This window comes from Ipomoea nil, unplaced genomic scaffold, assembly GCF_001879475.1.
Source record: "Ipomoea nil cultivar Tokyo-kokei standard unplaced genomic scaffold, Asagao_1.1 scaffold1509, whole genome shotgun sequence".
Lineage (NCBI taxonomy): Eukaryota > Viridiplantae > Streptophyta > Magnoliopsida > Solanales > Convolvulaceae > Ipomoea > Ipomoea nil.
The window spans coordinates 720,771-735,539 of NW_017617937.1; the positions used below are offsets into that span (position 1 = coordinate 720,771).

General features: G+C 36.0%; 2 protein-coding genes across 5 annotated transcripts; both read right to left on the bottom strand.

Annotated features, from left to right (window-relative positions):
- Positions 1-2,172: 2,172 nt before the first annotated feature.
- Positions 2,173-6,009, bottom strand: LOC109188966 (protein NSP-INTERACTING KINASE 1-like). Of its 4 annotated transcripts, XM_019339635.1 has the most exons (12): positions 5,754-6,007; positions 5,673-5,686; positions 5,456-5,588; positions 5,272-5,343; positions 5,019-5,162; positions 4,824-4,895; positions 4,672-4,731; positions 4,476-4,573; positions 4,187-4,336; positions 3,589-3,930; positions 3,125-3,504; positions 2,173-2,940 (listed from the first exon to the last, which is right to left on the bottom strand). In XM_019339635.1, exons 3-12 carry the CDS (start codon positions 5,575-5,577, stop codon positions 2,614-2,616), a joined length of 1,767 nt encoding a protein of 588 aa, XP_019195180.1. In that variant the 5' UTR covers positions 5,578-5,588; positions 5,673-5,686; positions 5,754-6,007; the 3' UTR covers positions 2,173-2,613. The 4 variants fall into 4 exon arrangements, with proteins under 4 accessions (XP_019195180.1, XP_019195179.1, XP_019195177.1 ...); XM_019339634.1 differs by having other exon boundaries at positions 4,824-4,882; positions 5,081-5,162; positions 5,673-6,009; XM_019339632.1 differs by having other exon boundaries at positions 5,673-6,008.
- Positions 6,010-11,649: 5,640 nt separating this feature from the next.
- Positions 11,650-14,006, bottom strand: LOC109188964 (pentatricopeptide repeat-containing protein At3g02490, mitochondrial). Its single transcript, XM_019339631.1, has one exon. The coding sequence runs from the start codon at positions 13,929-13,931 to the stop codon at positions 11,997-11,999; it is 1,935 nt and encodes a 644-aa protein (XP_019195176.1). The 5' UTR covers positions 13,932-14,006; the 3' UTR covers positions 11,650-11,996.
- Between the last annotated feature and the right edge of the window lie 763 nt (positions 14,007-14,769).

The following is a 14,769-nucleotide window of genomic DNA, read 5'->3' on the forward strand; positions in this document are numbered from 1 at the left end:
TCTAAGCTGTTACTGAAAATATCCTACTCTTATGATGAATATATTTTAGTTTTTAGAAGTTATATACCGGGATTAATTAAGTGCGTAGTGAACAATTGAGCCTACATTAAAAGATTGGTGCTTGATGGGGTTGGGAAACAGATGGCGAGGTGCACCCCAAGTTTTTCTACTTTGTAATTACTTTGTACTGTTCTGGTTAACTAACACAATAATATATATATATATATGGGTTTTCTTTACTTTCTTTCGTTTTCTCAATCCACTTATTACTTACCTTTCGAGAATGCACACTAGATAGATTATGTGCATTCATATAGTAACTTTTGTGCATTTTTAAAGTGTCTATATATGTAGGTTAGGTTATGGTAGAGGTGTAAATGAGTCGAGCCTGGGTTGTGGCTCGAGCTCCGTTCGTCGACAACAGTTTCGTTCGGTCTCGACTAGTCATTGTCGACGGGAGGAGACTGGCCAAACGATTTGCTCCATTCACATGGATGGGGATCAAACCCCCAACCTCATGCTTAAGGGATGAGGTGCTAAACCACCATGCCAACCATGTTGGTTTTAATATATAAATATGCAATCTTTAACAACTAAATATGCAAACTTGGTAAATTCTATAAAATCAACGAAAAGGCAAAATTTTAAATCTAAATCATAAATGTTAGACCTTAAACAGTAAAAAAAAAAAAAAAAAAAAAAAAAAAAAAAAAAAAAAAAAAAAAAAAAAAAAAAAATCAAAAATTCAGTCATAAAAATCTAAAATCGGAACTCTAATTGCAATGTACTTTCGCATTTTTGCAAGTGCAAACTTTTAATACTAAATATGCAAAATATTAACACTAAATGTGCAAAACATTAATACTAAATGTGCAAACTTGGAAAAGTCTAAAAATTACAAATTTTAATGTTCACGTTTGCATAGTAAAATTAGTAATAATTACGAAAATGCAAACACGTTTGCACAACGATACAGATCACTAACTTTTAATGTTCATTTTTGAAATGTTTATTAAGACTATATAAAAATTCTGGATACAGATCCCGTAAAGAAGCTAGACCACCGTAACAAGTTAAAGGGCATGTATTCCACGCTCTTTGAATTGTCCTTATAACTTTCATCTACGTATAATAATAAACTAGACATACGTAAGTTTGTTGAAGAAGCTAGCTCCAAAGTTAAAAGCAACAATATCAGTAGATAATTTGGGGATAATTCACGGCTTTTTAGATTGAGTAAGCCACATAGAGGGGTGAGAAATAGGAGAGAGAGAGTAGATCAGCTCCTTATACAAGGAAGAGTTATTTCTCTTCCCAAGGAAAGAGAAATAAATGAAGAGAGAAGCAGGTGTTGTGCGCGTTTCGCGCACAGCAAAGTCATGCCGGACGCGTGCACTGCACGGGCCCGGGTGGCACGTCAGACGCGCCTGACATCTCATCTTTATTTTTTATTTTTATTTTTTTGTTTTAAAAACAGTTTTGTATATTATTTTTTTCTCTTTTTTTTCTCTTTCCTTCCATATTTTCTTTCCTAATCACACTTACAAAAACTCATCAAAAATCACAAATAAACTCCACCATTGTAGATGCTATAAGTTTTTTTGTCCAATAGCATCTACACTAGAGAAGAATACCAAGTTTATTCACAAATTTTAAGAAAGTGCACGCTTACATGGAGGAGAAAACTAAAAAGTGTAGGAGAGAGAAGATTGGGGTGTATCTGCAAGGGGTGGAGATAATTCAGAAATGTGGGACCCACACGCGTCAGACACGCCTGACAATCAACTTTTATATTTTTTAAAAAAATATTTTGCTTTAATTTTTTTTTTCTTTTTTTCTTCCTTTCCATATTCTCTTTCCTAATTACACTTAGGAACTCCTCAAAAACCATAAAATAACTCAGCTATTATGAATGCTATTCCTATATAGTCTCAATAAACATTCCAATGCTATTGATGGGTATGATGAGAAAAATCATGTTCTGCTTCACCAATGCGTCATATAAATTTATACATAGATCGATAAGTAGAATTAGTACTCATTTTTCTCATAAGCACCAATTTTCACTTGAGCCGAATGTTCATATATATATGTGTGGGTTCCATATGAATGGAAGGAAATTTTCAAAAGAATGCGGATACATTTCAGTAATTTTTTTCAAACTTTAATGGATACAAAGTACATAAATTTTATACTACAAGAAGTTTATCAATCTAAAAAAACAACTCGAGACTGAAACGATACTTTGCAGGCCCATCCACCCACATACATATATACATGAATCTAATCTACCAACTCTTCATACATACACATTAGCCTTGAACACTTTGGCACTAATTAAAACTTTGTCATCATCTCATTGAAAACAAAATGGCATTTTTTCCCTTTTGTGCTCTCTTGCAAAGTGTACAATGGGTTTGAGACCAGACAGTTGAAAGTTACCTAACTTCTCATCCTCAAGAAACTACACCAAAAGCTCTTTGAACCCTTGATATATATATGTTCCACTGCTATACACCATAAAATCTAGGCAGATCGAAACCTCGGGCCATATATACTTTTTGCCTTGTACAAACCCGGTTCTTGTGCTATGTACTAAACTCACATTTCAGCTCACCTTGGACCCGACAGCTCTATGGCTTGTGCAAGCACTGAAGAGTCGTCGGTGAGATCTGAAAACCGTTCTGAAGACGAGAGCGCCTGTGCTCCGTACTTGTGGTTTGGCTGTTCGGTTTTCTGGGACGCTTCCCACCTCTCTGCAAGCCCGTCGCCTTCCAGCATTCGAACAACTTCAGACATCTTCGGCCTGTGGCCCGGAAGGTATTGTGTGCATAGCAAAGCAACTTGAACCATTTCCTCTAGCTCAATCTCGTCATACTTGTCTTTCAAATCTTTGTCAACGAGTCCATCGAGTTTCTTCTCTTGGTGAATCTTCTTAACCTGGTTTAAATATAAACTAAGATTGAGTCCGGGTCACTGAACTAGGCGCACATGGGCCAAACTACACTAAAAGATTAAATCCAACCAATTAGCTGGTCTAACCCATGGCATTATAAACCTATTTGTTCTCTCTTGTTTTATCAATGTGGACTCTTAACACAAACAAAGAGAAGCGTGTACTTACCCAGTCAAGCATTGCTCCTTTCTGGTTGGCTGCTTTGCCAAATTCTATAGCTCTCATGCCTGTGATGAGTTCAAGGAGCAGGATCCCGAATCCAAAAACGTCCGTTTTCTCGGAGGATTGGCCTGTTGATAGATATTCGGGGGCAATATGCCCGACAGTCCCTCGTACAGCTGTTGTGACATGAGAATCCTGATGATCCAAAAGTTTTGCGAGGCCAAAATCGCCCACGACTGCCTCACAAGACTCATCAAGCAGTATATTTGCAGCCTTCACATCTCGGTGAATTATCTTCGGGTCACATTGCTCGTGGAGATACAGCAGTCCCCGCGCTGCCCCTATGGAAATTCGCTTCCTGGTGCCCCAATCCAACACCGGTTTCACTGGCGAAGAAAGACCAAAAATGGATATTCACAAGGAAAAAGGAATGCATATATATATATATAGTAATTTTTTTAATTTACTACCTTTGAGGCGCGAGGCAACGCTTCCATTGGACATGTAGGGATAAACCAAAAGCTTCTCGGTTGCTGTCATGCAGAACCCGTATAGCCTAAGAAGATTTCGGTGCACAGCTAAACTAATCATCTCAACTTCGGTCTGGAATTGCCTCTCGCCTCCAATGGCACTCCCGTCTTTTAGCCTCTTGACAGCCACAGCGGTTCCATCCGAGAGATGGCCTTTGTAGACGTTTCCAAATCCGCCTTTCCCCAGAATGTTTTTGCCACTGAAGTTGTTGGTTGCAATCTGAAGTTCCTTGAATTGAAATCTTCTCAAGTTTCCCAGGGAAACTTCTTCGTGATCTCGGCCTAAAGTTTCAAACAAGAAATCTTCCAATCAGTCCACAGAATTTCGGTGTGTTGAGCATATAATATATAAACATAAATGTGCAATCCAACTATCAGCTTAGGCTGAGATGGAGCACATGTTTCAATTTGGTATTACAGCCAACCCCATGACTATGGTCTTGGAGCCTAATTGGCCAGCACACGTGAAGGGCGTGTTGAGCATATAATATATAAACATAAATGTGCAATCCAACTATCAGCTATTCGGAGTACATACCCCTACCATCATACAACATTTGCTGCTCCTGCCTTCGCCTCGACCATAGAAACAGCCCAATTCCAAGGATTAGTATACAGGTACACCCGAGGCTTGAACCAAATACAATCGCAAGCTTGTGATTTTTCTGTTTCCCCGAGAGTGGAGTGGCTGGAAATTGAAGCGTTGACGATAATAATATCAGGTTAACCACAACACAAACATATACCGAAGTTTGAGTACAGTAAGTTGTTTAAGAACAGCACATATACAAGGGTATGGAATGAGAAAACGTAAAAAAAATCCATACTTTGGGAAGTGTTCAATGGCATCGAGATAGGTAGAAGTGTCATCCCGTTGCAGTATGGTTCGGAGCCTGTGGCGCATATCAAAGGATTCCCAACGATGCTGCAATTACCAGGACGACGAGAGTGAAAGGCAAGCTCGATCAACCACGAAAAAAGTATGCATAAACTAAATCTTTAAGACAAATACTATAATCTTACTTGAATGTTCTCGAAGGAAATCTTGGCACAGGTCCACTCAAGTTATTGTTTGACAAGTCCCTGGATTCAAGAACAAGAAATCGAGAATATTCAACCAGATCAGAAAGTAATAAGAAAATGAACATATTGCGTTAAAGAGGGGAGAGATTTACACGAGAGAGAGCTGAGTCATGTTGGTCAATGACACTGGAATTTCCCCAGTTAGACTATTGTTGTTGAACCTCCTGAAACAGGCAAATGAGTTAAGGAAACTGAATTCCCGACATTTGAAAATGAAAAAACTACACTATAATAATGTGATCTCGACTTTCTGAAACTTCATTCCATAATCGAACTTCAATGCTTACATGTACTTGAGGCTCTTCAGCCTGCCCAAAGTAGGAGGGATCTTTCCCGTGAAGAGATTATTCGAAAGATCAAGTGTTTGCAGACTAGAAAGGCGTTCGATCTCAACTGGGATTGGTCCTGTTATGTTGTTGTTCTGTAAGAGTCTGTCAATCACATTGCTTATCAACACCAGAAGCTAAAATAACCATTTAAAACTTATAATCTTATCTGCAAATTAAATATTTGCACAGTATTTCAGAAATTAGCACTAACATGATCTGCAGGTTTGTCAAATTCCCAATGCTTGGAGACAGCAGCCCAGATAAGTTCTGACTGGGAGTTCCTCTGCACAACAAACCTCATTTTATACATCTTTTGTACTAAAACATGACATTCAATCACTAAAATTGCAGAGAAAAATATGGGTTTTCAATTCTTTGAATGATTATTAACTTACAGCCCAATAACAAGACCATCTGGAGAGCAGGTGACCATGGACCAGCTACATGGATCAACAGCATCCCCATCCCAGTTATCAAGAACCCCATGAGGATCTTTCAGAGAAGCCTTTATGCCCATTAAAGCTTGCACTGAATTTAAAAAAAAAAAATCAAAATTTTCAGAAGCCATAATATCCATTGTGAAGATATATGAACTGGAAATTTATACAATACCTTCAAAGTTTACACCTTTAGGGGATAGCAGAGCAGCTGCAGAGGCAAGGACACAGAGAAATAACACAGAACAGAATACACCCTTTATTTCTCTCATCATTTCCACTCAATAGTAATTGCAGCTAGCTAGCAGAGCAGCCAAAGCCTTGAAGAAGCTAGAATGAAGTGCCCACCCACCCTACCTCAAATGAGTTTCTTGGGGTAAAGGGTAATAATCTAACAGTGATGAAAATTGAAAACTCAATTCTTTAGGATTCTATGTCTCTCAGAAACTTCATTTTACTGTTGTCTCTGTCAGACCCCAAAGTAGAGAAAGCAATTCTTGTGTAAAGAGCACCAGCACGCCTGTCACCGTGGCAAAAGGCTTGTAAAGCAAAGTAAGTATACGTTATTGCTCTATATCTCAAACTTCTTTCTTTTTCATTTTTATTACCCCAATTTTTTTAATTTATTTTGAGTTAATACCTCCAATGGTCATCCGAGTATTAGCGATTTAGCAGATGTAGTCATCTCAGTTTTAAATGACCTCCAGTGATCCTCCATATTTTAAAAAATAACCACCTGTGGTCCTTTGCACGTCTCGTGGTCATTTTAAACTTGGATTTTTTTTTTAAGAAATAGGATCACGGGTGGTTAGTTTTTAAAACATGAAGGACCATTGGAGGTCATTTAAAACTCGAATGATCATAGTTGGTAAATCGCTAATACTCGGAGGACCATTGGAGGTATTAACTCATTTATTTCCATATAACTCCAATAAATACAAAAAATGTGTGCATCAGGTAAACCCTATTTTGTAACCCTAGTCGACGAAGGATTACAATGAGGTAAATCAGTCTAAGTTGATATAGCTAATTGATTCAAACTAATAAAGTCAATAGGTTGTTCCGCTTGTCTAGTAATAAGATGTATGTTTCATGTTTGTAATGCTAAATAAGATGTAAAGATTTTCTTGGTACTAAAAATCATGGAGAGAAGAGGGTATCTCATGTATATACAATATACATAAGCATATAAACAAAAAATGATTCTTTTGTTATTCTTCCAAGAAATCAAATTAAAAGCTATTGATTAAGAGTCCAGACAAAAAATCAACATTGGTGTTGTGGCTACACATAATAACAACAAAACCTAGTCACAGGTCACATGTTCAGTAGCAATCTTACTGATTAGGATATATGTAATCCTCTCGATCATTATCATGCAACAAAATCAGCAATTTATGCAACCATTTATGGTTTATATATATATAATCAAACATTTTCTGGGGTTTAGTGCATAAATGCAGCATATATAAATGGTATGCATTAATGCATGCAATTTTAGTGGAGTTAAAACTTTAACTCATTAAATTGAGCAAAACACAAAAGTCTGGGACTAAATTGAGCGAAACACAAAAGTCTGGGACGATATTAGATCACCAAAGTCGTTTAGGACGAAATTGAAAAAAATCACTATAATCGAGGACGATTTTGGGTATTAACTCTTATATCAATTGATCAGTCCTCACTTTTTATATAAAATTATTTTTCTTCAACCTTCTCATACAATAAAATAGGGTTCAGATGACAATATAATTATCATGTAAAAAGTAAAGATGGATCACAGTCATCCATCAGAGTTGATCCATGCATGATCGATGATTTTAATAAAAAAAATGTGGAGTCAATTTTATAATTATTATAAACTTTAAAGTATATATGTAATATTCATAGAATTGATCGATATTGTCCATTTTTTTCTTTATTTTTCAGCAACCCTCAACTGTTGTCTGAGAGAGATACAGATATAAACACATGCAAGACATGTATCTAGTGGAGTAGGGGTTGGATTTGCTATGGAATTGAAGGGACACAAGAAAGGAATCCAACATTCCCTGAGTTTGGCCATTCAAGAAAACCCCAAAATTTTAATCTTTCTTTAAGCAAAACCAATTAAACCATAAGAGAATGTGAGAATCTCAAGGTTTTAATAAAATAAAATAAAAAATTAAGTGGAGATTGATGATTGGTGTTATGGGTTTTGGTTACCCACTCTGTCCCATAACCAAAGACCTTAGCCAATTTGCCATGATAGTGGAATCTTAGTTGGCTATTATATAGTGTTCAAATAATTACTATCAATTTCGTTTTTTATACTTTTAGTATTCACATTTATCAAGACAGGATTAATTCATTGAGTTTCATTAATTCTATTTAAAAGCATATTTGAATTTTAGACTCATACTTTTAAACTCGAGTTTTAATTAGTTTTTATAATCGTAATTACATTCACAAGGTCTTTGAACTCGTATTAAAGGAAATACTATACATTGGCTTTCAAAAAAAAAAAAAAAAAACTATACATTAAAAAAAGTTTATTCGATTAAGATTCGATATTTAAAAAAAAAACTAAAATAATAAATAATAAGATGGAATAATTGGGCGGTAGCTTTGATTTGAGATTTGTGGGAGGAGAATTTAATCAGATGAAATTATGAAAAGGCAAAGGCACACTCAAATTAAATAATAAAAGTGGCTTTAAAAAGCAAAGGCTGCCACCTTCACGCCTTTCTCTCTTTCCCTACATCATGACAGATCTCTATGTTCATTGGGTAGACAAAATAATTTCTTTCTTCTTGCCCTTTTCTTTCTTTATTTTTTAGCATCTTTAACTTGAAATTTTAATGTGATAGATGAAATTATGAGTCATGAATTGACCCCCTAAAAAGAGCGCATTCAATATATACCTTGAGTAGAGATTTGAAGAGGTAAATTAATATTTTATTATTGAAATATATTGTGTTCACTGTTATACAAATATAAGAAAATAAAGTTATATATTTTTTTATTAATTATATCTTTGTGTGTAATGGTAAGCATTTAATTATGATAATATAGTCAAAGTAAATGTATTGTAAAATGTATGCCAAAGAAAATACAACGACTTAGATAATAGAGTATTGTGAAGATAATTAGTTCATTAAGCAATGACGTTAAATGTAAAAGCATATATAATAACTAAATAGAGACACCAAGACATGTCATCCACTTATACTTTTCGTGATAAATGATGCAGTATGTCTTAATTATAAATTAAGCTACTCTTGCATCACATAAATTGCAATGTATCTAATGATGATAGTTAGACAGTAATTAGCTAGGTATCAATCAAACAGTAGACTTATCAGACGAATCTTTTATTAACTTTGAAAATATAGTTTATATATATATATATATTGTAGGTTGTAATAATAGTTATCAATTTGTAAACAGAGATGGTTACCACGTTGTAAGTTTTAAGTGTGATAACATATTAAAACTTTAAAGGTAATTTGAACAAATTTAAATGCACCTCACTAAGGTACGTATATTGAGATTGATCAAGTTCCAAAGACTTAATCATGCCTTCCAATGGCTTGAAATTTATGTTAGGTAACAAGTAGTTTGATAAGTATCCTATGAGTGAGTTGTAAAAAATGAACAAATAAGACAGTCCAAATGACGATTATTCACAATGAAAATGAATATACACAGCCAAGCACAAAAAGATACAACTAGGGAGGAGAACTTGATATAAAAAAACATGAAGAAAGAGAGTGAGCAGATTGGTGTTAGGAAAATGACAAAAAGTTGGGTGGTTTTAGCCTTGTGAATTGAAATGAGCTCTAAGAACAGCTTGGAACCCTCTTTCTAGTTCTTCACTAAGAACCAGAAACCAAATAAAGGCACCTACTTTAGTGGGACCATTAAGCTCCAAATCAAGATTTGGAGAATCCAAGATTGGGATTAATCTTGGTAGGGTTCCAATTGTTTTCTTCCCCATTTTATAAGCCCATCCATCAATTCTTTTATATTTGAAAAGGACATATTTAGAGCAAGTATAGGGTTCGATCAGGTGATAGATATTGTTACTCTTGTTCTATTGTCATCCTTATAATTTTTTGTTAGAACTTGATACTCTTGCACCACAGGCCGTGCCATTAGGGCGCTGATGATGAAAATTCTAGCAATCGGACTGGTTGCGTGAAGTCCAGTACGTAAGTGATGAATTGGGAGTCGATTTTAAAAATAAAATTCATTGTAGGTTTCGGTAAGAATTTATATAGAAATTCAACATAAAACCTAATGCAATCACTACATTTCAAGGGGTGGAGACAAGTGGAGGCGGTGGAGCAAATAATGAATGTTGTCACCTCCAACCAATTTCATACTATGTCTATTAATCTGTTGTGTGGACTTGATACTCCCGCACCACAAGCCATGCCACAAGGGTACTGAGGAAGAAAATTCTGACAACCAGACTGGTTGCTCGAAGTCCGGTAAGTGGTGGTTGTTGGAGTATGTTTTAAAAATAAAATTCATTGTGATTTCAATCAGAATTTACAAACAAATTCTGCATAAAACGTGACACATTACATTTCAAAGGGTGGAGACAAGTGAAGCAAGCATAACGTTACGTCAAGTAATGAATGCTATCACCCCAACCCATTTCATACTATCGCTATTAATTCATTGCGCGGACTTGATACTCCCGCACCATAAGCCATGCTGCTAGGGCACTAAGGAAGAAAATTTGGTCCCCTATTGTAGATATCACACACACTGCTTTTCACCAAAAAAGAAAGAGATGCAGGTATATGGCAGAGTACCCCCATGGTAATAGGTACTAATCATCACGAGTTGATGGCAAATTTGTCTCTTCCGACATAAGAACACCAGTTGTCTGCAACACTTTAGTCACAGAGATATAAATATGACAAACAGAAGCCACCAACAGAAATTTGCAGTGGTCTTGTATGTGTGTACTGCAACCAATATCTGTGTTTGTGTGTGTGCTTACATTCGAATGAATCCAAGAATAAGAACAAAACCCATTAAGGATTTTTGCAATGCACCATCACGTTCGCCCTGTTTTGCTCATTGAAGTGTCTTATTCATCCAACCAACTACCCAACCCACACCCACATTCCTTGCTATTAGACACACCCCACAATCAAACCCTCTAATGGAAAGCTTCTAACCCAAAAAAAAATCCCTTTTTTTGAAGAGGTGTGTAAAACAATAGTGACAATATCCTTACAGTTACGGACTATTACCGCAAGATATTACCGTTTGGGTAGTTGGTAAATGAACTATTACTATTTGGAGCAATTGGTAAATGAACTATTAATGTTTGGGGCAATTGCTAAATGGGCTATTACCATTTGAGGCAATTGGTAAACGAATTCTTATAGTTTGGGACAGTTGATAAACGAATCATTATCGTATGAGGCAATCAGTAAATGGACTATTATTGTTTGGGACAAGTGATAAATGGACTAAAGGATCAGCTTTTGTAGTACTGAATTCGAATTAGTTTCATAGTGACAGAGATACGGAATACTGGAGCAATATATATATATATATATATATATATATATATATATATATATATATATATATATATATATATATATATATATATATTGACAATGAGGTCCATAACAAGATACATGTCTAGAAGGCTAAATGATGTGTCATTTTCTTTGCCTGTCAGGCCAAAAACCTACACACATTATTAAAGCCACAGCACTAAGTTATCTGCAGTAAAACAATCATGCCAAGCAGATAACCAAGAGAAAAAGAATGGGAAACACATCATTACAGGAGATAATTAACAAAGTTCACAGTAGATTGACCAACTTGTGCAGTGCCAGCTTTAGATCTTTCTCTAGGTCAGATACTCAGATTGAGGAACCTTTGGAAGGCTTTTGTAAACAAGCATACTGGGTCAAAGGCCCTGAACACAATGCAAGCCCAACACAACCTTCCCAGTTTTCTCATAACATGGATGTTCCACACAATGGATACTTCTAAATGCAGTGAGCTCAAAATGGTGAAAACTGAAAAGCACAACCTCAATAATGCAAGTCTCTCAAGTTAATGTGCAAAAGAAGTGTAGAAAGATACTCAATGCAATCAGAACTTAGATAAAAGAAGAAAATGTTCAACTGATAACAAGCCAAAGAACTGATTACTCTGGCTAGTCTAATTTACAATTTGGTGTAATAAACACCATCTTATACAGCTAATTCAGCATATTACCAGAAATGCAAATACAACTGTAGAAGAACAATAAACCTTCTCATTTGTTTTCCAGTCAAGAAAGCTAGATGGAACAAATGAAGCATAAGATGAACAAAATTTCTCAAAGATCTTATTACAGATAAAGTCAAGCTAATCAAGATTCGAGCAAGAAACCAAATTGAAACTGATAGGAAATGTTCTTAATATCTAAATTTTAAAAAAATGCCCTACTGCATTTTAGTGACAAAATACATTCGGTGAAAAATCTGTTTAAATATTACGCAGCAGTGATTTGGGTGGTTGCTGCTTTTTCATGTTGCACGGAATAAAACAGCTCTAGAACATCGGCATTGTCGCGTATGTATTTTGGACATTTGGCAAGAAAGTCTTGCGCTGCACTCTGCCTGCCTGCTTTAAAATACGCTTCAAAGAGACGGAGAATTACTGATGTTGATGGAAATCTCTTCACTGTCATTGCTTCTGAAAACGCAATAGCCTCATCAGCACTGCCGTTCTTGGAGAGATACTTGATGAATAGATCGAGACAAGGTGGGTACCCGTGATCTTTCATCATGTGCAGAACATCTAGAGCTTTCGAAAACTGTCTACCAACCAAGAGCTTTTCTACTAATAACTTATATGTGCTTTGCCAAGGACGTAAATCTTTCTCACTGACCATATTCTTAACAAGTATGAGTGCTTCATTAGTTCTCTTCTTGCGACAGTATGCTGACACCAACAATTCTAAAGCACACCCAGCATGAGAAGGCCCCTCTTTTCCAATCATTTTTTCGAGAGTATCAGAGGCTTTACTTAGATCACCAGCTGCACAGTATCCATCTACTAAAGATATCCATGTTTTGTAATTCAGACTGGAACCGGAAGTATCCATATTAGTCACAAACTGAGTTACCTCATCAGTCTTTTCACACAAACTAAGATGATATCCAATCTTACTCTCTTGAGACCCATTAGGTAAGAGACCAAATTTTTCCAATGCTTTCAAGATGTTATTGCATTCCTCCCATCTTCCCACACTGGTCAATGACTTCAGAACAGCATCAAGGGTGTTCTTTGTCAACAAATTCCCACTTTCTGTGAAAACCCTCACAACTTTTGAGAACAAATCCAAATCAAGCTCCTTACTAACAACTATTTTCTTCAAAAGAAGAGTACAATCCTGCAACGATGGCTTATTTGCACCAGCCATTGCAAACTCATAGAGTTCAACAGCTTCTTTAATCATTTTCCTCTTAACAAAGTGTTCCAATACTTCAACATATGTTGCCCTCTCCATTTCGTACCCAGCATCTCGCAGTTCACCTATAACCCTCCAAAACTTCTCAGTTAAGTCCTCCCTACCCAAAACTCTAGCCATAGCATTAAATGTCCGTTCATCATGTTTAAGCAAACCACTCTCTTCAATCCACCTAAAAAATATCAAAGCCTTAGTAGTTTCATTTTGAAGATTAGCCAGTACCATTGAAACCAAATCACTAGTATAGTTGATATCCTTCAACTGCTTTTCCACATTATCATCCCAAACATTTTGGGATATAATCTTACAAACCTTCTCAATGGGATTATCTGTGGAGCCAGAAGCATACAACTGATTTAACTTCTGTACATCACCACTTAACCCTTCCTTCTCAAATTTCCCCAAAGCCCTATTAAATGCACCCTTAGACACTCCATACCCTTTCTTCTTCATAGCATCAACCATTTCCCAAAACTCCCTCACATTGCCGCTATTAACTAGTATTCCCAACATCAGATTATATGTTTTTGAGCTCAACCTCTCACTCTCATTCTCTGAAACCCAGTCAAAAAACCTTCTTGCCGACTCAGGCGCGAAGTCCTGATTCCGCAAAGCCCTAAGCACCAAGTCATGACTAACACCAACACCGTTTGACTCTAAATCAACCCGAATATCCTCATTGCTTTTGTCCGCATTAGAAAATATATCACACAGAACAGTAACTTGATCCGACGGGTCTTTATGATCGACGGCGAGGTCAGAGGTGGAGAAACAACGGAAGGAATTACAGATTCGGGGAGAAGCTAAGTGATGTGCACGGGAGTGGAGGAATGAAGAAGAAAAGCAACGGAAAGAGTTCTGTACCTGCAAGCCGGAGTGAGAGTGATATATGCTTCTGGAAATGTGCTGTTGAGATGATCGGAGAAGAAGAAGCAATCGCCAGTGGTTTCTCATTCTGAGCAGAATTGTGTTCGGAAGTAGGATCTAGTCGCTAGGGTTTTGGACGATCGCTCATTAACCCCAGATAAAGTCACTGTGTGTCCTTATATTGATAAATGACAACTAAATTTCTAAATATTTAAAATAATGTCATTAAGCTTTTGAATTTAAATTTAACAAGCCAAAAGGGTCCAATAGGCTCAAGTATTAAACATGATTGTTCATCCGACACCATAAATGATTCATCTAGATTATTATACTCCCAATTATATTTTATCTAATATTTTTAACCTATATCTAACAATTGGAGGAACCACTCATAGTGAGGGGGGCTTTTTTGTGCGCAGTGAGCACCAGTCTAGCATTTGTAGTTCATGTTCAGTTGAGTCACCATGATTTACATCCTCCTAAATGCTCTGTCTGACCGGAAGGTGGGACCCTTAGGGTTGGAGTTCAGCATTTTGGAAGAACGATTGACGATTGATAATGGCCGCCTCTTAACTAGAGTTTGTTATTGAATAGAATTATGTATCCTCAAAACTCATTGTTTTCACAAAGTTCTAGATAGAATGTGCCATTAACACGAGCCTGTTAAAATACTTGATAAAATGTGATTGTTAAGAAACATTTTTATTTGTTATTAATTTACATATGTGTTAAAATTTGTTGTTAATATTATTTATATGTTAAAATTTATACACCTGATTTACACCTAAAGTTATTATTAAAATACACAAAATTATGATCATGCCTCAAATTTTATTTAGCATTTATTGGCATCATTCATTATTATGTATTGTCTCAACTTGATGAATGTATTAAATTTGATGACACAACGTATGAGATTTGACAT

What these genes read in the sequence shown, in the direction of transcription:
- LOC109188966 (XM_019339632.1), bottom strand. Translation starts at nt 5,772, where the DNA reads ATGATGAGAGAAATAAAGGGTGTATTCTGTTCTGTGTTATTTCTCTGT. An exon ending in GATGGTCTTGTTATTGGGCT is followed by an intron (nt 5,344 to 5,455) that starts GTAAGTTAATAA and finishes TTTGTTGTGCAG; the next exon opens with AGGAACTCCCAGTCAGAACT. An exon ending in CGTTGCCTCGCGCCTCAAAG is followed by an intron (nt 3,505 to 3,588) that starts GTAGTAAATTAA and finishes TTTCTTCGCCAG; the next exon opens with TGAAACCGGTGTTGGATTGG.
- LOC109188964 (XM_019339631.1), bottom strand. Translation starts at nt 13,931, where the DNA reads ATGAGAAACCACTGGCGATTGCTTCTTCTTCTCCGATCATCTCAACAG.